This window comes from Sprattus sprattus, assembly GCF_963457725.1.
Source record: "Sprattus sprattus genome assembly, chromosome: 20".
Classification (NCBI taxonomy): domain Eukaryota; kingdom Metazoa; phylum Chordata; class Actinopteri; order Clupeiformes; family Clupeidae; genus Sprattus; species Sprattus sprattus.
In genome coordinates this window covers 25329438-25344926 of record NC_137918.1, presented here as the reverse complement: position 1 = coordinate 25344926, position 15489 = coordinate 25329438, and the positions used below count along the sequence as shown (strand labels likewise).

The 15489-nt window shown below is 44.2% G+C and overlaps 1 protein-coding gene across 1 annotated transcript; it reads left to right on the top strand.

Annotated features, from left to right (window-relative positions):
- The first annotated feature begins 4063 nt into the window (after nt 1-4063).
- On the top strand, nt 4064-15221 carry copb2 (COPI coat complex subunit beta 2). The gene is made up of 22 exons (XM_080859323.1): nt 4064-4204; nt 5007-5144; nt 5243-5329; nt 5440-5566; nt 5877-6025; nt 6300-6446; nt 6546-6645; nt 6878-7020; nt 7866-8065; nt 8476-8586; nt 8939-9027; nt 9333-9439; nt 9724-9867; nt 10278-10408; nt 10662-10869; nt 11206-11316; nt 11965-12179; nt 12798-12890; nt 13102-13285; nt 13949-14020; nt 14216-14551; nt 14810-15221. The coding sequence occupies exons 1-22, from the start codon at nt 4202-4204 to the stop codon at nt 14903-14905; spliced, it is 2991 nt and encodes a 996-aa protein (XP_080715449.1). The 5' UTR covers nt 4064-4201; the 3' UTR covers nt 14906-15221.
- Nucleotides 15222-15489: the final 268 nt, after the last annotated feature.

The window sequence follows — 15489 nt, the reverse complement described above, 5'->3', positions numbered from 1 at the left end:
TTTCAGAAGGATGCTGGGGCTTTTTTGGTCAGGTAGAATCCAACATTATCCCTGTTTGTCCAGCTCATGTGCTTATCTCCATGGCGGTCACACACTGGGTTTGGGTTCTTATCTGGCAACCCAGGGTGTCGAAATGGTAGGCTACTGGAGATATGGGCAGTGGGTTGAATCACACAGGGCGAACCACAACAAAAGACGTTGAGATACATTAAGCCAGGGTAAGGTTATGAGGAATTTTACCTATGTCAGGGTTTGCGGTTACACTATATCTATGACACTTAACATTGTGTTCTATCCATAGCATGTCTTCTGTTGTTTTTAGCAGGCGGAAACTCATGTTGTCAAAACTGGGATTGCAGTGTGCACATCTCTGTCAATGCCAGCAGAGGGTAGTCAATTCATTTACTGGTTCAGGGCTCAAAACCCTCCCTTTTTACAACATTTTGTCACACATTTCCATGTAAAATGAGATATCCAGCTAAGAAATAAAGTAGAATCACAAGGTTCTGATGGACGAAGTTTAAACATTTTGATATGGATCAAGTAATGTTGTTTTTTTTTCTTCTAACAAACGGGATTTAACCTTGCACCCCATGCGTATTGCTCCCAGTTCAGTTTTGGCTGACGTCTGCACACAATATTTCAAAGCCCTTGTTGTGAACCATAAGACTGTTGTAAATGTGACGTAAACAAGCCATACGGACAATTAACATAATATATTATGTCATAATTTACAAGCACTATCTTCATTGAGGTGTTCTAAGTTATACTTTATAGACATGTCATTACACAGAGGTACTACTGCCACACATATTGCACCTCACAGAGTAGTTTGACTTCATTCAAATGTACTTTGTAGTCCACTTGTAAAACATCTTTTTATTTTGTAGCTTTGTGACTCATCCACCTCAGAAATCTCAGAATCTCAGAAATTCGTTTTTATATAGTAATAATAAATATCTGTTTGTCATAGGTTGTAAGTCATATGGCCAGGTTGCAAAAATGATCTCAAGAATTAACTGTGAATTACGTTGTTCAAAATCAAATTTACTTTGCCTGCTGCAGATGACAATACACCTATCTGATCAAGGACCATTTATCATCACCTAACAAAGGCATCACAAATCGGCTCCTCTAGGAGCATAGTCTGGGTGTTGTCTTTTCTCTCCTCCCCTCCCCAATGTTATGCTGTAATTCTTCCCTATCTTTAGCCAGTTTCACTCTGGCAGGGGGACTGCCAATGAAAACTAGCCTTTTGGCTACAATTCGGTGCATTAACATTTTAATGTTTATTAATGCACACTGTCCCTCTTCATCAAATAAACAAATCAAAAGGGGTTTCCTCCACTGAGAACCCCTACAGAAAAAACATGCAACAGAACACTCTCCGTCTGTCCCTGACCAAGACAGACTGGGGCCTGGAGGAAGGACAGTCCGGGATGGGATAATTGCAGTAGATAAACTCACAAACGACCTCAGGCCTGTGTGTGTCGCACAGGACATATAGAGCATATAGGCTATGTTTGCTTTTACAATTATATTCTGGAATATTTGGATATTACAACAATGCTGATATAAGTTTCAAAATGTGAATATAAATCTGTATTTGTTTGCTAACTTCGTACACTAAAAGACCTGAACAACCACATTTCATAGAAAGTGAATATCTGCCTTTTACGCCTTAAAAACAGGTCATTAAAATTAGGTAAAATAGCGCATTATTTCGTGACGTGCTGTAGCTCCAATCAAGATAATGATATTGGGACCACATTTTTGGACATGCCGTAATCTTCAGCACAACATCATATGGGGATAATGTCTTCCGTTTCTTTCATTCTTGGCTTTTAATTTGAATTTTCACCATCCCGTCTCTCCATCTGAAACAGCAGCGTGAACCTAGCGGGAATAGAACGTTCAAACCGGATATGAAAACTGTTAGCCAAAACGGCTAAAAGTTAGCGAAACTATCAAAATAAAAGTCCCGCGATTTATACGGATCCACAGCGGTTAACAATGGGAATCCCTGACAATAATGATAATGAATTCCATGCAGCCACCCAACGGTCGAAATTTCGCCTTTTAATGTATAAGAATGAGAAATTAATGAAGATGTTTGGTGGAAACCTTCCAGATTGTTCAAATTACATGATAAAAGTAGCCTACTATTTTTCAATAGCTCTAAAAATGGCTCTATCTTTTTCAGGGGGATATATATCATTTGGGATACATATATCATTTGCCTTATTCGAGAAATAACTTATTTCTTATTTGAAGACCAAAGAAACTAAGAGGGTTACACTAAACACTACAGCTCATTGATGAAAGCCATAAAACAAGGCATTATACAATGCACACAATTAGAGTGCATGCATGACATTCAAATACTTGAAATAGGAAAACTAAGTCTTGTGCACCCTCAACATGGGGGTAAAATGAAATCCTTACAACATGACCTTTCAAATGACATATGATTTACAGGGCCTGAATCGCTTTTGTGGCATTGGCGGGGCATCTTGTGCCCGCTGCACCATTCGCCATAGACACGGCTGGAGGGCACACCTAATATTCAAACAGATGAAATAAGAAAACTAAATCTTGTGCACCTTAACATGGGGGTAAAATGACATCCTGACAACATGACCTTTCAAATGACATATGATTTACAGGGCCTGAATCGCTTTTGTGGCATTGGCGGGGCATCTTGTGCCCGCTGCACCATTCGCCATAGACACGGCTGGAGAGCACACCTAATATTCAAACAGATGACATAAGAAAACTAAATCTTGTGCACCTTAACATGGGGGTAAAATGACATCCTGACAACCTGACCTTTCAAATGACATTTGATTTACAAACATCCAAAGATGAGGTTTGTTGTAAAGCCGAGATTAATGGAATAAACACAGGTTTGTATTGAGGTAGGTGTTATTGTGGAGACTCTTGTTTTCTGGTAAGGAATCTGTAGAAGCCGCTGTGGTGCATCTAATTAAAATGCCTGAGAATGATGTTGACTCCAGTTTGATATGTATTAATAAATTGAATTGAATGGAATGGATAGGGTGTGTTTGTGTGTGTCTGTATGTGTGTTTAGGTCATGTATATGTATGTGTTTGTGTGTGGGTGTGTGGTTCTGCAAAGAAACAGAATACAAACTACTTAGCAATAATACTATATGAATCTCTCAATATACAGCTAGTCACAACCTAACATTCACAATAGCATTAATCAACAAGTTTGTCATCTAACTATATTCACACTACTACCTACATTAATCACTTATTATTACACTTATAATTACATTATATCTGCTAAACAGCACAAGTTACACTAAACATATCCCTAAATCGCTAAAGAAGATTATATACATTTATAATTTAACCGCGACCGGCATTAATTAAATATACACCCGCGATCGTACAACGGATTTAAATATCAATGCTCGGTTATCTAAACACATACTGTAAGCAGAATAAACTCAGCATAATAAAGGAACATTATTAATACTTACAAGTATCTGAACGCACACGATTTAAATGATAATATTTAAACGGTAAACGTATGCAAACCAACTGCCTTCACACCAACTCTCCATCCACTGTTCTCCTCTTCCCGCGACTGGGTACCTTAAGTGCAAACAACTCTGATTGGGTGCAGGAGTGGAGCCATGAATATGCACGCACTACAGGAATGACCCAACAACAGCAAGTGCCAAATATCAACAAATAAAACGGTGCACAAGCCGTCACTTCGTTGCCAATGGCTCCCTATGCTGTAAATGACTGAGACACGCTTGCAACTTGTGTCCATTTTACTATCAATTTTTGCTGTTTCGCTGTCCTAAAATATTGAAGACAGACGTTAAAATGATTCTAGCAAGACATACCTACAGCCAAAAGTGTGATTTCTGTCAACAAATCGAGTTTCAGGAGAGCGTTTAATTGTACTTTTATTTTGACGGTATATTCTGCCGTTTCGGACTGACCGGACGTCTTATTGCCGCTACAGAAATCCTTAAATCCGCTAGTTTCACGGAACTATCTGAAACATCGTCACCGGAAGCTACCTTAATTCCACTCTGTTTCAGGAAGTTCCACGTCACATTTAGTTGTCCATTGGAAAAAACTGGGTACGATTGCTGAAAACTGACGAATGTGATATTACACCATTTTGACTGAAAGGAGACAAGCCTTGCAAAGGAATCATGGTAAGAAACCACAGTTTGATAAAGACAGGCTGTGTAATATGTAAAGACTAAGTGCATGTCATCTGACGCTGAAGACCTTAGTCCGGTGTAGCTAGCATACCGACTTAGCCTCACCTTGCTGTGAAATTGCAACGTTGATTTCAGATGTGAGATAAAGTCGTATTTGGTAATGTCTAACACATAATGGTTTCTATATCGCTAATATATATGTTAACTGGCTAATCGTAATCAATGTCTAAACGTAGTTAGGTTAGGTTATCGCTTTGTTTCTTGATTGTCAACTAGGATGGTTTCATAGATGTTGCTTACTAGCGTTCTCATTTTAGCAAACCAACTTTACCCTGCTTCTTCGAATTTCTTTGCTAACTGCCTTTTTCCTAACCCCATGAGAGCCAACATTTCGCTGAAATATCTATTATGTAGTCAAGTGAAACACTGGATGTCTTTTTGCCTCCTCAAATATCTCATTTAGCAGCAGTATTAATATGTCACCAATAAAGCTAGCTGGCTAGCTAGCTAACGACACGTCAGTCAGTTAGCCAGTGTATTTCATGAACATACTGAGTTGGAAGTAGCGTAATCTGTTGCCGTGTCTATTAGACTCCCTTTAACCACGGTGACCAATAGTCATTCTTTTCTGAGATAGTTATGATATCCCTTCGTCCGTATACTGGTTAGTTTATGTGTTGACTATAAAATGACAGGTTCATTAGCTTGCTGATAAGCACTGTGATGTGGTAATCGCGTCAGGTATGTTTACGTAGATTCAGTCTGTATGCTGCTTGTTTTACACAATTTACAGCCTCTCAGGCTGGACATCAAGCGCAAGCTGACGGCCCGGTCAGACCGCGTCAAGAGTGTCGACCTCCACCCGACGGAGCCATGGATGTTGGCCAGCCTTTACAATGGCAGCGTGTGCGTCTGGAACCACGAAACGCAAGTGAGTTCTGCAAACTTGCCCACGCCCCCTGTTTGGTTAAATAGTGGAAGTTGTCATTTATGTATTTAATGTGTGCGGCACCTGTACATTGTTTTCAGACCCTGGTGAAGACCTTTGAGGTCTGTGATTTGCCCGTGCGAGCCTCCAAATTTGTTGCCAGGAAAAACTGGGTCATCACTGGAGCAGTAAGTTTGTAGTTGATTTTTGTCATTCAACGTATAGAATGTAGAGGTTATCATTATTACATGTACCGTTTTGTGTGTGGTGTCTCATTGTTTGTGTGTTTGTTTCTTAGGATGACATGCAGATTCGTGTTTTTAACTACAACACACTGGAGCGTGTTCACATGTTTGAAGCCCACTCTGACTACATCCGCTGCATCGCTGTCCACCCCACACAGCCTTACATCCTCACCAGCAGTGGTACGCACCAAACACACAAACACACACATACACACATCCTCACCAGCAGTGGTACACACACACACACACACACACACACACACACACATCCTCACCAGCAGTGGTACACACTCACACACACACACACACACACACACACACACACACACACACACACACACACACACACACACACACACATACATCCTCACCAGCAGTGGTACGCACCAAACAGAAGAAGTGTCTGACTCCATCTTTTAACAGATGATTTTAACAGTTGATTTTCCAGGCCACTTTTAACGCTCTGTTTCTCTCCTCTCTCGGTCCTAAGATGACATGCTCATTAAGTTATGGGACTGGGAGAAGAAGTGGACGTGCAGCCAGGTGTTCGAGGGCCACACACATTACGTCATGCAGATCGTCATCAACCCTAAAGACAACAACCAGTTTGCCAGTGCTTCACTGGATAGAACCATTAAGGTACTTCATGTTAGAGCCAGATGCCTGTACACAGAAGTTTGTGTGTGTGTGTGTGTGTGTGTGCACTTGTCTGCCTGCCTGTCCGGTGCACATAACTTTTTATTCCCTTCAGGTGTGAATGTGTTGGCGTGTGTGCTCTTCTCATAAAATAAACGAATGCGAGTGCATGCACGTGTGTGTGCACAACATGCAGTGTATTATCTGTGTATTCTTTGCTTTGGGGATCAGTGATGTTGCTGAATGCTGAAGTCTCTGCCTGTATGATGTTTTGAAGGTGTGGCAGCTGGGCTCGTCCTCTCCTAACTTTACCCTGGAGGGCCATGAGAAGGGGGTCAACTGCATAGATTACTACAGTGGAGGAGACAAACCCTACCTGATCTCTGGGGCTGACGACAGACTGGTGAAGATCTGGGACTACCAGGTGAGGTGTCCTCCTTTGACAATGTCACATCTTCTCATTTGTATTCCTTTCTCTGTTGCGTGTATTAAAATGCTCTCCTCTTCTCTCCTCTGTCCACAGAATAAGACATGTGTGCAGACACTGGAGGGCCATGCCCAGAACGTGTCCTGTGTGAGCTTCCACCCAGAGCTCCCCATCATCATCACTGGCTCAGAAGATGGTGTGTTTGAACACACACACACACACACACACACACACACGCATGCATTCTCACACACGCGGGCTCACACACCGCTCGCACACACGCATGCTCACACACGCGGGCTCACACACGTGCTCGCACTGTCTCTCATTCTTGCTCAAGTACATTCACCTTTCAGCATTGATACCCAAAAAGACTGCATCATCTTACCCTTAATGACCCCCCTCCTTCCCCTCCTCTTGTTCCAAAGGCACGGTGCGCATCTGGCATTCCAGCACGTACCGCCTGGAGAGCACTCTGAACTATGGCATGGAGCGCGTGTGGTGTGTGTGTGGCCTGCGTGGCTCCAACAACGTGGCGCTGGGCTATGACGAGGGCAGCATAATCATCAAGGTAATTTCAAACCAGCGTTGTTAATGAGACACCTGCAATAAACGTGACCATATGAAATGTTAAACTAAAAAAAAGTCAACTTTCTACAGCATGAACAGGTCAGTTCAATGACTTAATTTATATTTTGCGCTGGTAGGTTTTGTCATGGTCATTATGGCTACATAGGGTACATGTATAACCATTTAAGGACTTTGGTACTATGCTACATAGGGTACATGTTTAATCATTTAAGGACTATGGTACTATGTGCTACATAGGGTACATGTATAACCATTTAAGGACTATGTTACTATATGCTACATAGGGTACATATTAGTGCTGTCAAACGATTCAAATATTGAATCTCGATTAATCGCATTTTTGTCATAGTTAACTCAAAATGAATCGCGATTAATCATAAATGTATTAATCGCAAATTTGTATCTATTCTAAATGTCCCTTCAATCCTTTTTTTTTTTTAATGCTCTTATCAATATGGAAAAGTGGATTGGCTTGCTTTATGCAATGTTTTATTTTATTGAAAAACAACATTCACTCAAACTTAACGTTAGTCTACTACAAAGTTTGGGAGAGCAAAAAGCGTTAATCGCGCGACAAAAAAATTGACGTGATTAAAATGGGCTTGCGTTAACGCCGTTAATAACGTGTTAAACTGACAGCACTAGTACATATATAATCATTTAAGGACTATGCAACTATTTGCTACTACAGTATTTCTGAAATGTATACAAATTAACTGTATTCCGAACTGAGCAGGTTGTCTAACATTTCCATCATTTACAAGTTGAAAGACTGAAATTGCAATGGTCTTACGAGGTCTCTCTTCTCTTGTGGCTCGTGACTAGCTGGGTCGTGAGGAGCCGGCCATGTCCATGGACGCCAATGGGAAGATCGTCTGGGCCAAACACTCGGAGGTGCAGCAGGCCAATCTGAAGGCCATGGGTGACACAGAGATCAAGGATGGAGAGAGGCTTCCTCTGGCGGTCAAAGACATGGGCAGCTGTGAGATCTACCCTCAGACTATCCAGCACAACCCCAACGGCAGGTGAGTTCATGTGAAACAACACAGGCGGATGTAACCCAACTAGCATCTGTCTTTTCAGTAGTCGCCTCAATTTAGTCAATATCACACACCACTCACTACAGCACCATTAAGTGCTGCCACTACCAAACGACACTCTATACTCTAGCATCCAGAGTGAACAGACAATTAAGTCAATATCACACACCACTTACTACAGCAGCATTATATATATATATATATTATGTTATAGCATCCGGAGTGAACAGACAATTTAGTCAATATCACACACCACTCACTACAGCACCATTAAGTGCTGCCACTACCAAACCCCACTCTATACTCTAGCATCCAGAGAAAACAGATGTTTCTGCGCTCCTGCATGTTACATCCTAGTCGATCTCACTGGTCCTCTGCCTCATGTTTGCCCTCAGGTTTGTTGTGGTGTGTGGCGATGGAGAGTACATCATTTACACCGCCGTGGCTCTGAGGAACAAGAGCTTCGGTTCAGCACAGGAGTTCGTCTGGGCCCACGACTCCTCAGAGTAAGTACTGCTTTCAGACATCCACTAGGTCAGTCATCTTATAAGACATCCACTAGGTCCGTCATCTAATAAGACATCCACTAGGTCCGTCATCTAATAAGACATCCACTAGGTCAGTCGTCTAATAAGACATCCTCTAGTTACGGTTATGGCCTCCTAGCTCGTCTTGTCAAAGTCTGGCAGCATCTAGCCATTACTTAAAGTAGTGTCATGTTGTGTGATCTAATAAAGCTATTCTCGAATTATTATAATTCTGTGGTCTGTTCTTTGTCAGAGTTTTAGTTTTCTTTTTTTTTTTTGCTTATTCTGCCTTATGTTGAAAAGTCTGGTGTCTTCCTCTTTTCTGGTACAGGTACGCAATCAGGGAGTCCAGCAGTGTGGTCAAAATCTTTAAGAACTTCAAGGAGAAGAAGTCTTTTAAGCCTGACTTTGGTGCAGAGGGTAAGACTATGTTGCTAACGCAGACTCTGTTGCTAACGCAGACTCTGTTGCTAACGCGGACTATGTGTCTAACCCAGACTATGTTGCTAACACGGACTATGTTGCTAACGCGGACTATGTTGCTAACGCGGACTATGTTGCTAACGCGGACTATGTTGCTAACGCGGACTATGTGTCTAACCCAGACTATGTTGCTTACCCAGACTCTGTTGCTAACCCAGACTGTGTTGCTAACCCAGACTATGCTGTAAATCTGGATTGTGTTGTTGACGTTATCTCCACATTTGCTGTGTGTATGGTGGCAGGTATTTATGGTGGTTTCCTGCTGGGTGTCCGTTCTGTGAATGGCTTGGCTTTCTACGACTGGGAGAACACAGAGCTGATTCGGCGTATTGAGATCCAGCCTAAGAATGTGAGTCTTCAGGTTACACACACACCAACTCATTCACTGTGAGGTGTGTAGAGGTGCAGGTTTAGATGGCGATCTGAGTCTTCAGGTCACACACACAAACTCATTCACTGTGAGGGTTTAGAGATGCAGGTTTAGATGGCGATGTTTACATGTAACTAAGGGGTTACTTCATATAGGTTCTGAATGCATTGTTATATGTTCTGGTTCTCCTCTGGCATTCAATGGCCTGTTCCCTTTGACTGTCATGGTTCTGTTTGACCCATTCTGCGCCCCCTCTCTCTCAGATCTTCTGGTCTGATTCTGGAGAGCTGGTGTGCATCGGCACGGAGGAGTCCTTCTTCATCCTGCGCTACATGTCCGAGAAGGTGGCCACCTCCCAGGAGACCAACGAGGGAGTGACCGAGGATGGCATCGAGGACGCGTTTGAGGTGAGGAACTGATCTGCAATGTAGAAGTCCACTAAAGTGTGTGTGTGTGGTGTGTGTGTGTGTGTGTGTGTGTGTGTGTGTGTGAGATCTGCAATGAAAAAGTCCACTAAAGTGTGTGTGTGTTTGTGAGTGAGATCTGCAAAGAAGAAGTCCACTACAGTCTAGGTAGGGGGTGGCATAGTAAGCTGAACTGTGCCTTGTTCTGAGTCAGGATTGGTGGAAATCTATTTAGATCTCCAGTCTTCCCTCTCTTCATGTTGATGGTCGGTCCACTGTGAACTGTGATGGAATGTGGTGTGTGTCCAGCTGTTTAAATATTTTCTGCCTCTCTCTCTCTCTCGTGTGTGTGTGTGTGTGTGTGTGTGTGTGTGTGTGTGTGTGTGTGTGTGTGTTGGCTTGGCTTCGCTCAGGTCCTGGGGGAGATTCAGGAGATGGTGAAGACGGGGCTGTGGGTGGGAGATTGCTTCATCTACACCAGCTCTGTCAACAGACTCAACTACTATGTGGGAGGAGAGATCGTCACCATTGCTCACCTGGACAGGTACTCCCAAACTATTTAACACAAATGTCAGCTGTCATTTACAGCATAGTGATGTAGTGTGTTGACAATTTTACAACCATGTATTTGAGAGTTGGAAACATGCAATGCCTGTGCTTGACTTCTTATTCCAAATGCCTGTGTGTGTATGTGTGTGTGTGTGTGTGTGTGTGGTGTGTGGTGTGTGGTGTGTGGTGTGTGGTGTGTGGTGTGTGTGTGTGTGTGTGTGTGTGTGTGTGTGTGTGGCTGATTGTAGGACCATGTACTTGTTGGGCTACATCCCTAAGGATGACCGGCTGTACCTGGGCGATAAGGAGCTGAACATCGTCAGCTATTCACTCCTGGTGTCCGTGCTGGAGTACCAGACGGCCGTCATGCGTAGAGACTTCAGCATGGCTGACAAGGTCTTGCCCACCATCCCCAAAGAACAGAGGACCCGTGTCGCCCACTTCCTGGAGAAACAGGTAGAACGTCCTGTCTGGTAGCTTATTTCTTCAGCGTTGATGTTTCTGATCTGAAATCTGTTGTAAGGACTTAAATCACAACTGTTACTACTTGATCAGGTATAGAATAGAATAGAATAGAATAGAATAGAATAGAATATGTTTATTTTTCATTGCACAAGTGCAACGAAATTTAGGTGGCAGCTCCCAGACTTCAGTGCAATTGAAAAGTACAAAAAACAAAAACAATACAAATATATATACAATATAACTGTACAGATTTACACTATAAATACTCAGCTTAAGTAAAAACAAGTTTAAAAATGTTTTAAATATATGTGTGTGTGTGTCCTACAGGGCTTCAAACAGCAGGCTCTGGCAGTCTCGACTGACTCGGAGCACAGGTTTGAGCTGGCCCTGCAGCTGGGTGAGCTGAAGATCGCCTATCAGCTGGCTGTGGAGGCCGAGGTGAGTGCAGGGCCCTGCGTTAACCGACCCCATGCCAGATCAAACCCTGCAGGAGTTGGTCTGCAGTGGTGTACATATAAAGATCAAACCCTGCTGGAGTTGGTCTGCAGTGGTGTACATATAAAGATCAAACCCTGCAGGAGTTGGTCTGCAGTGGTGTACATATAAAGATCAAACCCTCCAGGAGTTGGTCTGCAGTGGTGTAGATATAAAGATCAAACCCTCCAGGAGTTGGTCTGCAGTGGTGTACATATAAAGATCAAACCCTCCAGGAGTTGGTCTGCAGTAGTGTACATATTTAGTCTCCCAGCAAACAGACCAGCACTCCCTTAATGTCAGCCATGAAGCCAACCCCCGGCATTCAGTTTTTATAATAATAATTGTATAGTAATAATAATTGTAATAATAATTGTATAATTGTAATATATTTGTCAGACTTCAAATATTTAATATGTGAATAGAGTGAACTTTGTGGTGTCTTGTATTGAGTGCTGTACCAACACGTCAGCTGACTCTCTGCTCTGCTTAACCTTGCCCCTGTCACACACTCTCACACACACACACTCTCACACACACACACACTCACACACACACACACACACACACACACACCTGACTCTCTGCTCTGCTTAACCTCGTCCCTGTCAGTCGGAGCAGAAGTGGAAGCAGCTGGCAGAGCTGGCCATCAGCAAGTGCCAGTTCGGGCTGGCGCAGGAGTGCCTCCACCACGCCCAGGACTACGGAGGCCTGCTGCTGCTGGCCACCGCCTCGGGCAACGCCTCCATGGTGGGCAAACTGGCCGAGGCCGCCGAACGCGACGGCAAGAACAACGTGGCGTTCATGACCTATTTCCTGCAGGGGAAGTAAGTCATCCCGACGTTGTGAACGTTTCTGAGTTTGCGTGTGTGTTGGTGTCAGGTGTCTGTGCGTGTGGCTGTGCGTTGCCTAGATGGCATCGAAACTGCAGCCTCCACAGACACGTCTTTGCTCAGATAACCGCCAAATCAGTCGCCAAAGGGGCGTAATTTACTAACTTGTCGTTTGCCTTGATTCAAGGAAGGCAGTAAATAGAGGAAATCGGTATATGCTGTGAGGGCTTTTAGCTCGTAACTAAGGACCTTGTGAACATATTGGACGTTTTTCCAATACGTTCATTGTAGTTATAGCAGTCATAATATGTTGTTTACATCTCATACTTACAACACAGACTGTTAAAGACACTTAAATTGGCTACTTTAAATACGAATTATGAATGGAATTAAAATATATTACATTTTAAGAAAAGATTCATTTTATACATAATTATTTAATATCACAATTTTCTCCAAAAAAAAAGGAACAGAAAAGTTAACCCTGAACCTCTCTTCAGGTTTCCCATGTTTGAATTCTACTATTGATGTTTTGAGACTATTGATGGTCGAGTAGACTGTGTAGGCTCTGATGGCTCTGTCCTCTGACACGTGTCCGTTTGTCCTTCTCAGACTGGACCACTGCCTGGAACTCCTAATCCGAACCAACCGTCTGCCTGAGGCGGCCTTCCTCGCCCGTACCTACCTGCCCAGCCAGGTGTCCAGGTGTGTTATCCCAGCCCTAGAACTTTTGCCAAGCAAGCTGGATTTAAAAATGAACCTGAACAATCTCAAAATAAGAAATGATATTCCTTAATATTAAGTTTATCACAATTCTTTGTTGTGCTTTTGTGCTTTTGTGCTTTTGTGTGTGTGTCTGTGTGTGCGCGTGTGCGTGTGTGTGTGTGTGTGTGTGTGTGTGTGTGTGTGTGCGCAGGGTGGTTAAGCTGTGGAGAGAGAGTCTGTCCAAGGTTAACCAGAAGGCAGCCGAGTCTCTGGCCGACCCCACCGAGTACGAGAACCTGTTCCCAGGCTTGAAGGAGGCCTTCGTGGCGGAGCAGTTCCTCAAAGAGACCTGCCAGGGCAAGACCCAGCCTGCCACCGATTACCCCCTGGTCACGGTGAGTGCACCACCAGCCTGCCCCCGCCCCCCGCTCACCCTGCCTCTCCTGGCAGCGTGAGACCCTCCCGCTGATGTCCTCTGCTCTTCTTCACCCCCCCCCCTTCACTCATCCAGGCACTCATCCTCTTCTTCACCCCCCCCTTCAATCATCCAAGCTCTCATCCTCGTCATCCCCCTCTCCCCCCCCCTGCACTCCTCTTCATCCCCCCCCCCCCTCACTCATCCTCTTCATCCCCCTCTCCCCCCCCCTTCACTCATCCTCGTCATCCCCCTCTCCCCCCCCCCCTTCACTCATCCAAGCACTCCTCTTCATCCCCCCCCCCCTTCACTCATCCAAGCACTCCTCTTCATCCCCCCCCCCCCTTCACTCATCCCCCTCTCCCCCTTCACCTGTCCAAGCGCTCATCTTTGCTTTCTGTCTTTTTTTTTTATCTCCTTCACTCTCACTCCCCCTCACATTGTTGTTCCTGTCCCATTCCTCCCACTGTCTGCTGAATAACACTACTCACAATTATCAGTGTCATCCTGTCCTCTCCTCAAGGTTGGATGACACATGCGTGTGTGTATACTCACTCACACACACACACACACACACACTCAAAACCCCCTGCGCTTTCACACATACTCCCACACTCATCTGGTTGTCATGGTGTTTTCCCAGCCTAACGAAGAGAGGAATGTTCTAGAGGAGGCGCGAGACTACCAGCCCAAAGAAGGCGCTGCACCTGTTGAGGTATGACGATGACGATGATGACTCTGATGAGCCACAGACGCACACCATCCAGCCCTCCCCAGACCTCCTAAGCTTCTCACTCATTCACATCCATCATCTCTCCAGTGGGCATATGCCTCTCTCATGATGTGTAAGTATACAGCTGACTGACCAGCGCTGCTTGTTGGTGCTTTCTCTGCCTGCTTGTGTGTGCAGCAGGTGTCGGAGCAGCAGCCAGGGCCCGTAGAGGCTGAGGCTGAGCCAGCCGCCGAGACCCCAGCACCAGAGGCCCCAGCTCAAGCGGGCATGTTTGCCTCAGTCATGGCAGCAGTAGCGGCCCCAGTGGTGGCAGCAGTGGCGGCCATTAGCCCCCCTGAACCCGAGCCAGTCGCCAAGGAGGAGGTGGCACCTGAAGAAGAGGAGGTGGAGGAAGAGGAGGAGGTGGTGGAAGAGGAAGAGGAAGAGGAAGAGGAGGTGGCGCCAAAGAAAGAGGAGGTGGCACCTGAGGAAGAGAAGACCCCCACAGCAACAGCAGACACACAGGAAGAGGAGGTATACATTAACATCTACACACACCAACAGCAGACACTCATCCTGGCTGTATGCCATGGTTTGGATGCTGTAGCTGTACATACACCGCTGCTTACCAATATGCATCTACAGAACACAATGTGTATCTCCTTAACCTTTAGCTTTGTGTGCGTGTGCGTGTGCGTGTGCGTGTGCGTGTGCGTGTGCGCGTGTGTGTGTGTGTGTGTGTGTGTGTGTGGTTCACCATCAATAGTAACCCCTATGCTTTCCCACCCCTAGATCCTGGATGAGCTGGAGGATGACCTGGACAACATGGAACTTGACGACATTGACACCACAGACGTAAACCTCGACGACGACTTCTTAGATGACTAACACCTCTGTTTATTTAAGAGACCAAACTCTTTTTTGTATTTCTACTTGAGTTGTGTAAGACAGTGAGATGTGTAAAGTGCAGTGGGTACCTGTGCAAATCACTAGTGCATCATGGGTGATTTCCTACATCAGGATGGTGTTAAGGGGACACATGCTTTCTGAATTTTTATATGTAACTCACTTGCACTCACCATTGACACAGCTGCCCTTGCCTTGAAGTATGTATTTCATTATCTAAATGTAAACCTAAATGTAAACCTAATCATTTCCCCATCCCTTCATTACAATTAAATAAAAAATTCCATTATTGTTTCAATATTTTGTCCGTGTTAATGATAATGTTAATGATAATGATAATCCATGTAATTTACAGTACCAGTCAAAAGTTTGGACACACCTTGACTTTTTTTGAGAAGTGTTTTCCTAACTTTTATTATTTTCTACATTGTAGATTAATACTGGAGACATTTAAACTGTGAAAGAACACATATGGAATGGTGTACTAAACAAAAAAAGTGTTATCTACCATGTAGAAGAAAATAATAAAGGTAAAGAAATAACTTCTCAAAAAATTAGCAAGTGTG

What these genes read in the sequence shown, in the direction of transcription:
- copb2 (XM_080859323.1), top strand. An exon ending in AGGGCAGCATAATCATCAAG is followed by an intron (nt 7,021 to 7,865) that starts GTAATTTCAAAC and finishes GCTCGTGACTAG; the next exon opens with CTGGGTCGTGAGGAGCCGGC. An exon ending in CTGCCCAGCCAGGTGTCCAG is followed by an intron (nt 12,891 to 13,101) that starts GTGTGTTATCCC and finishes GTGTGTGCGCAG; the next exon opens with GGTGGTTAAGCTGTGGAGAG.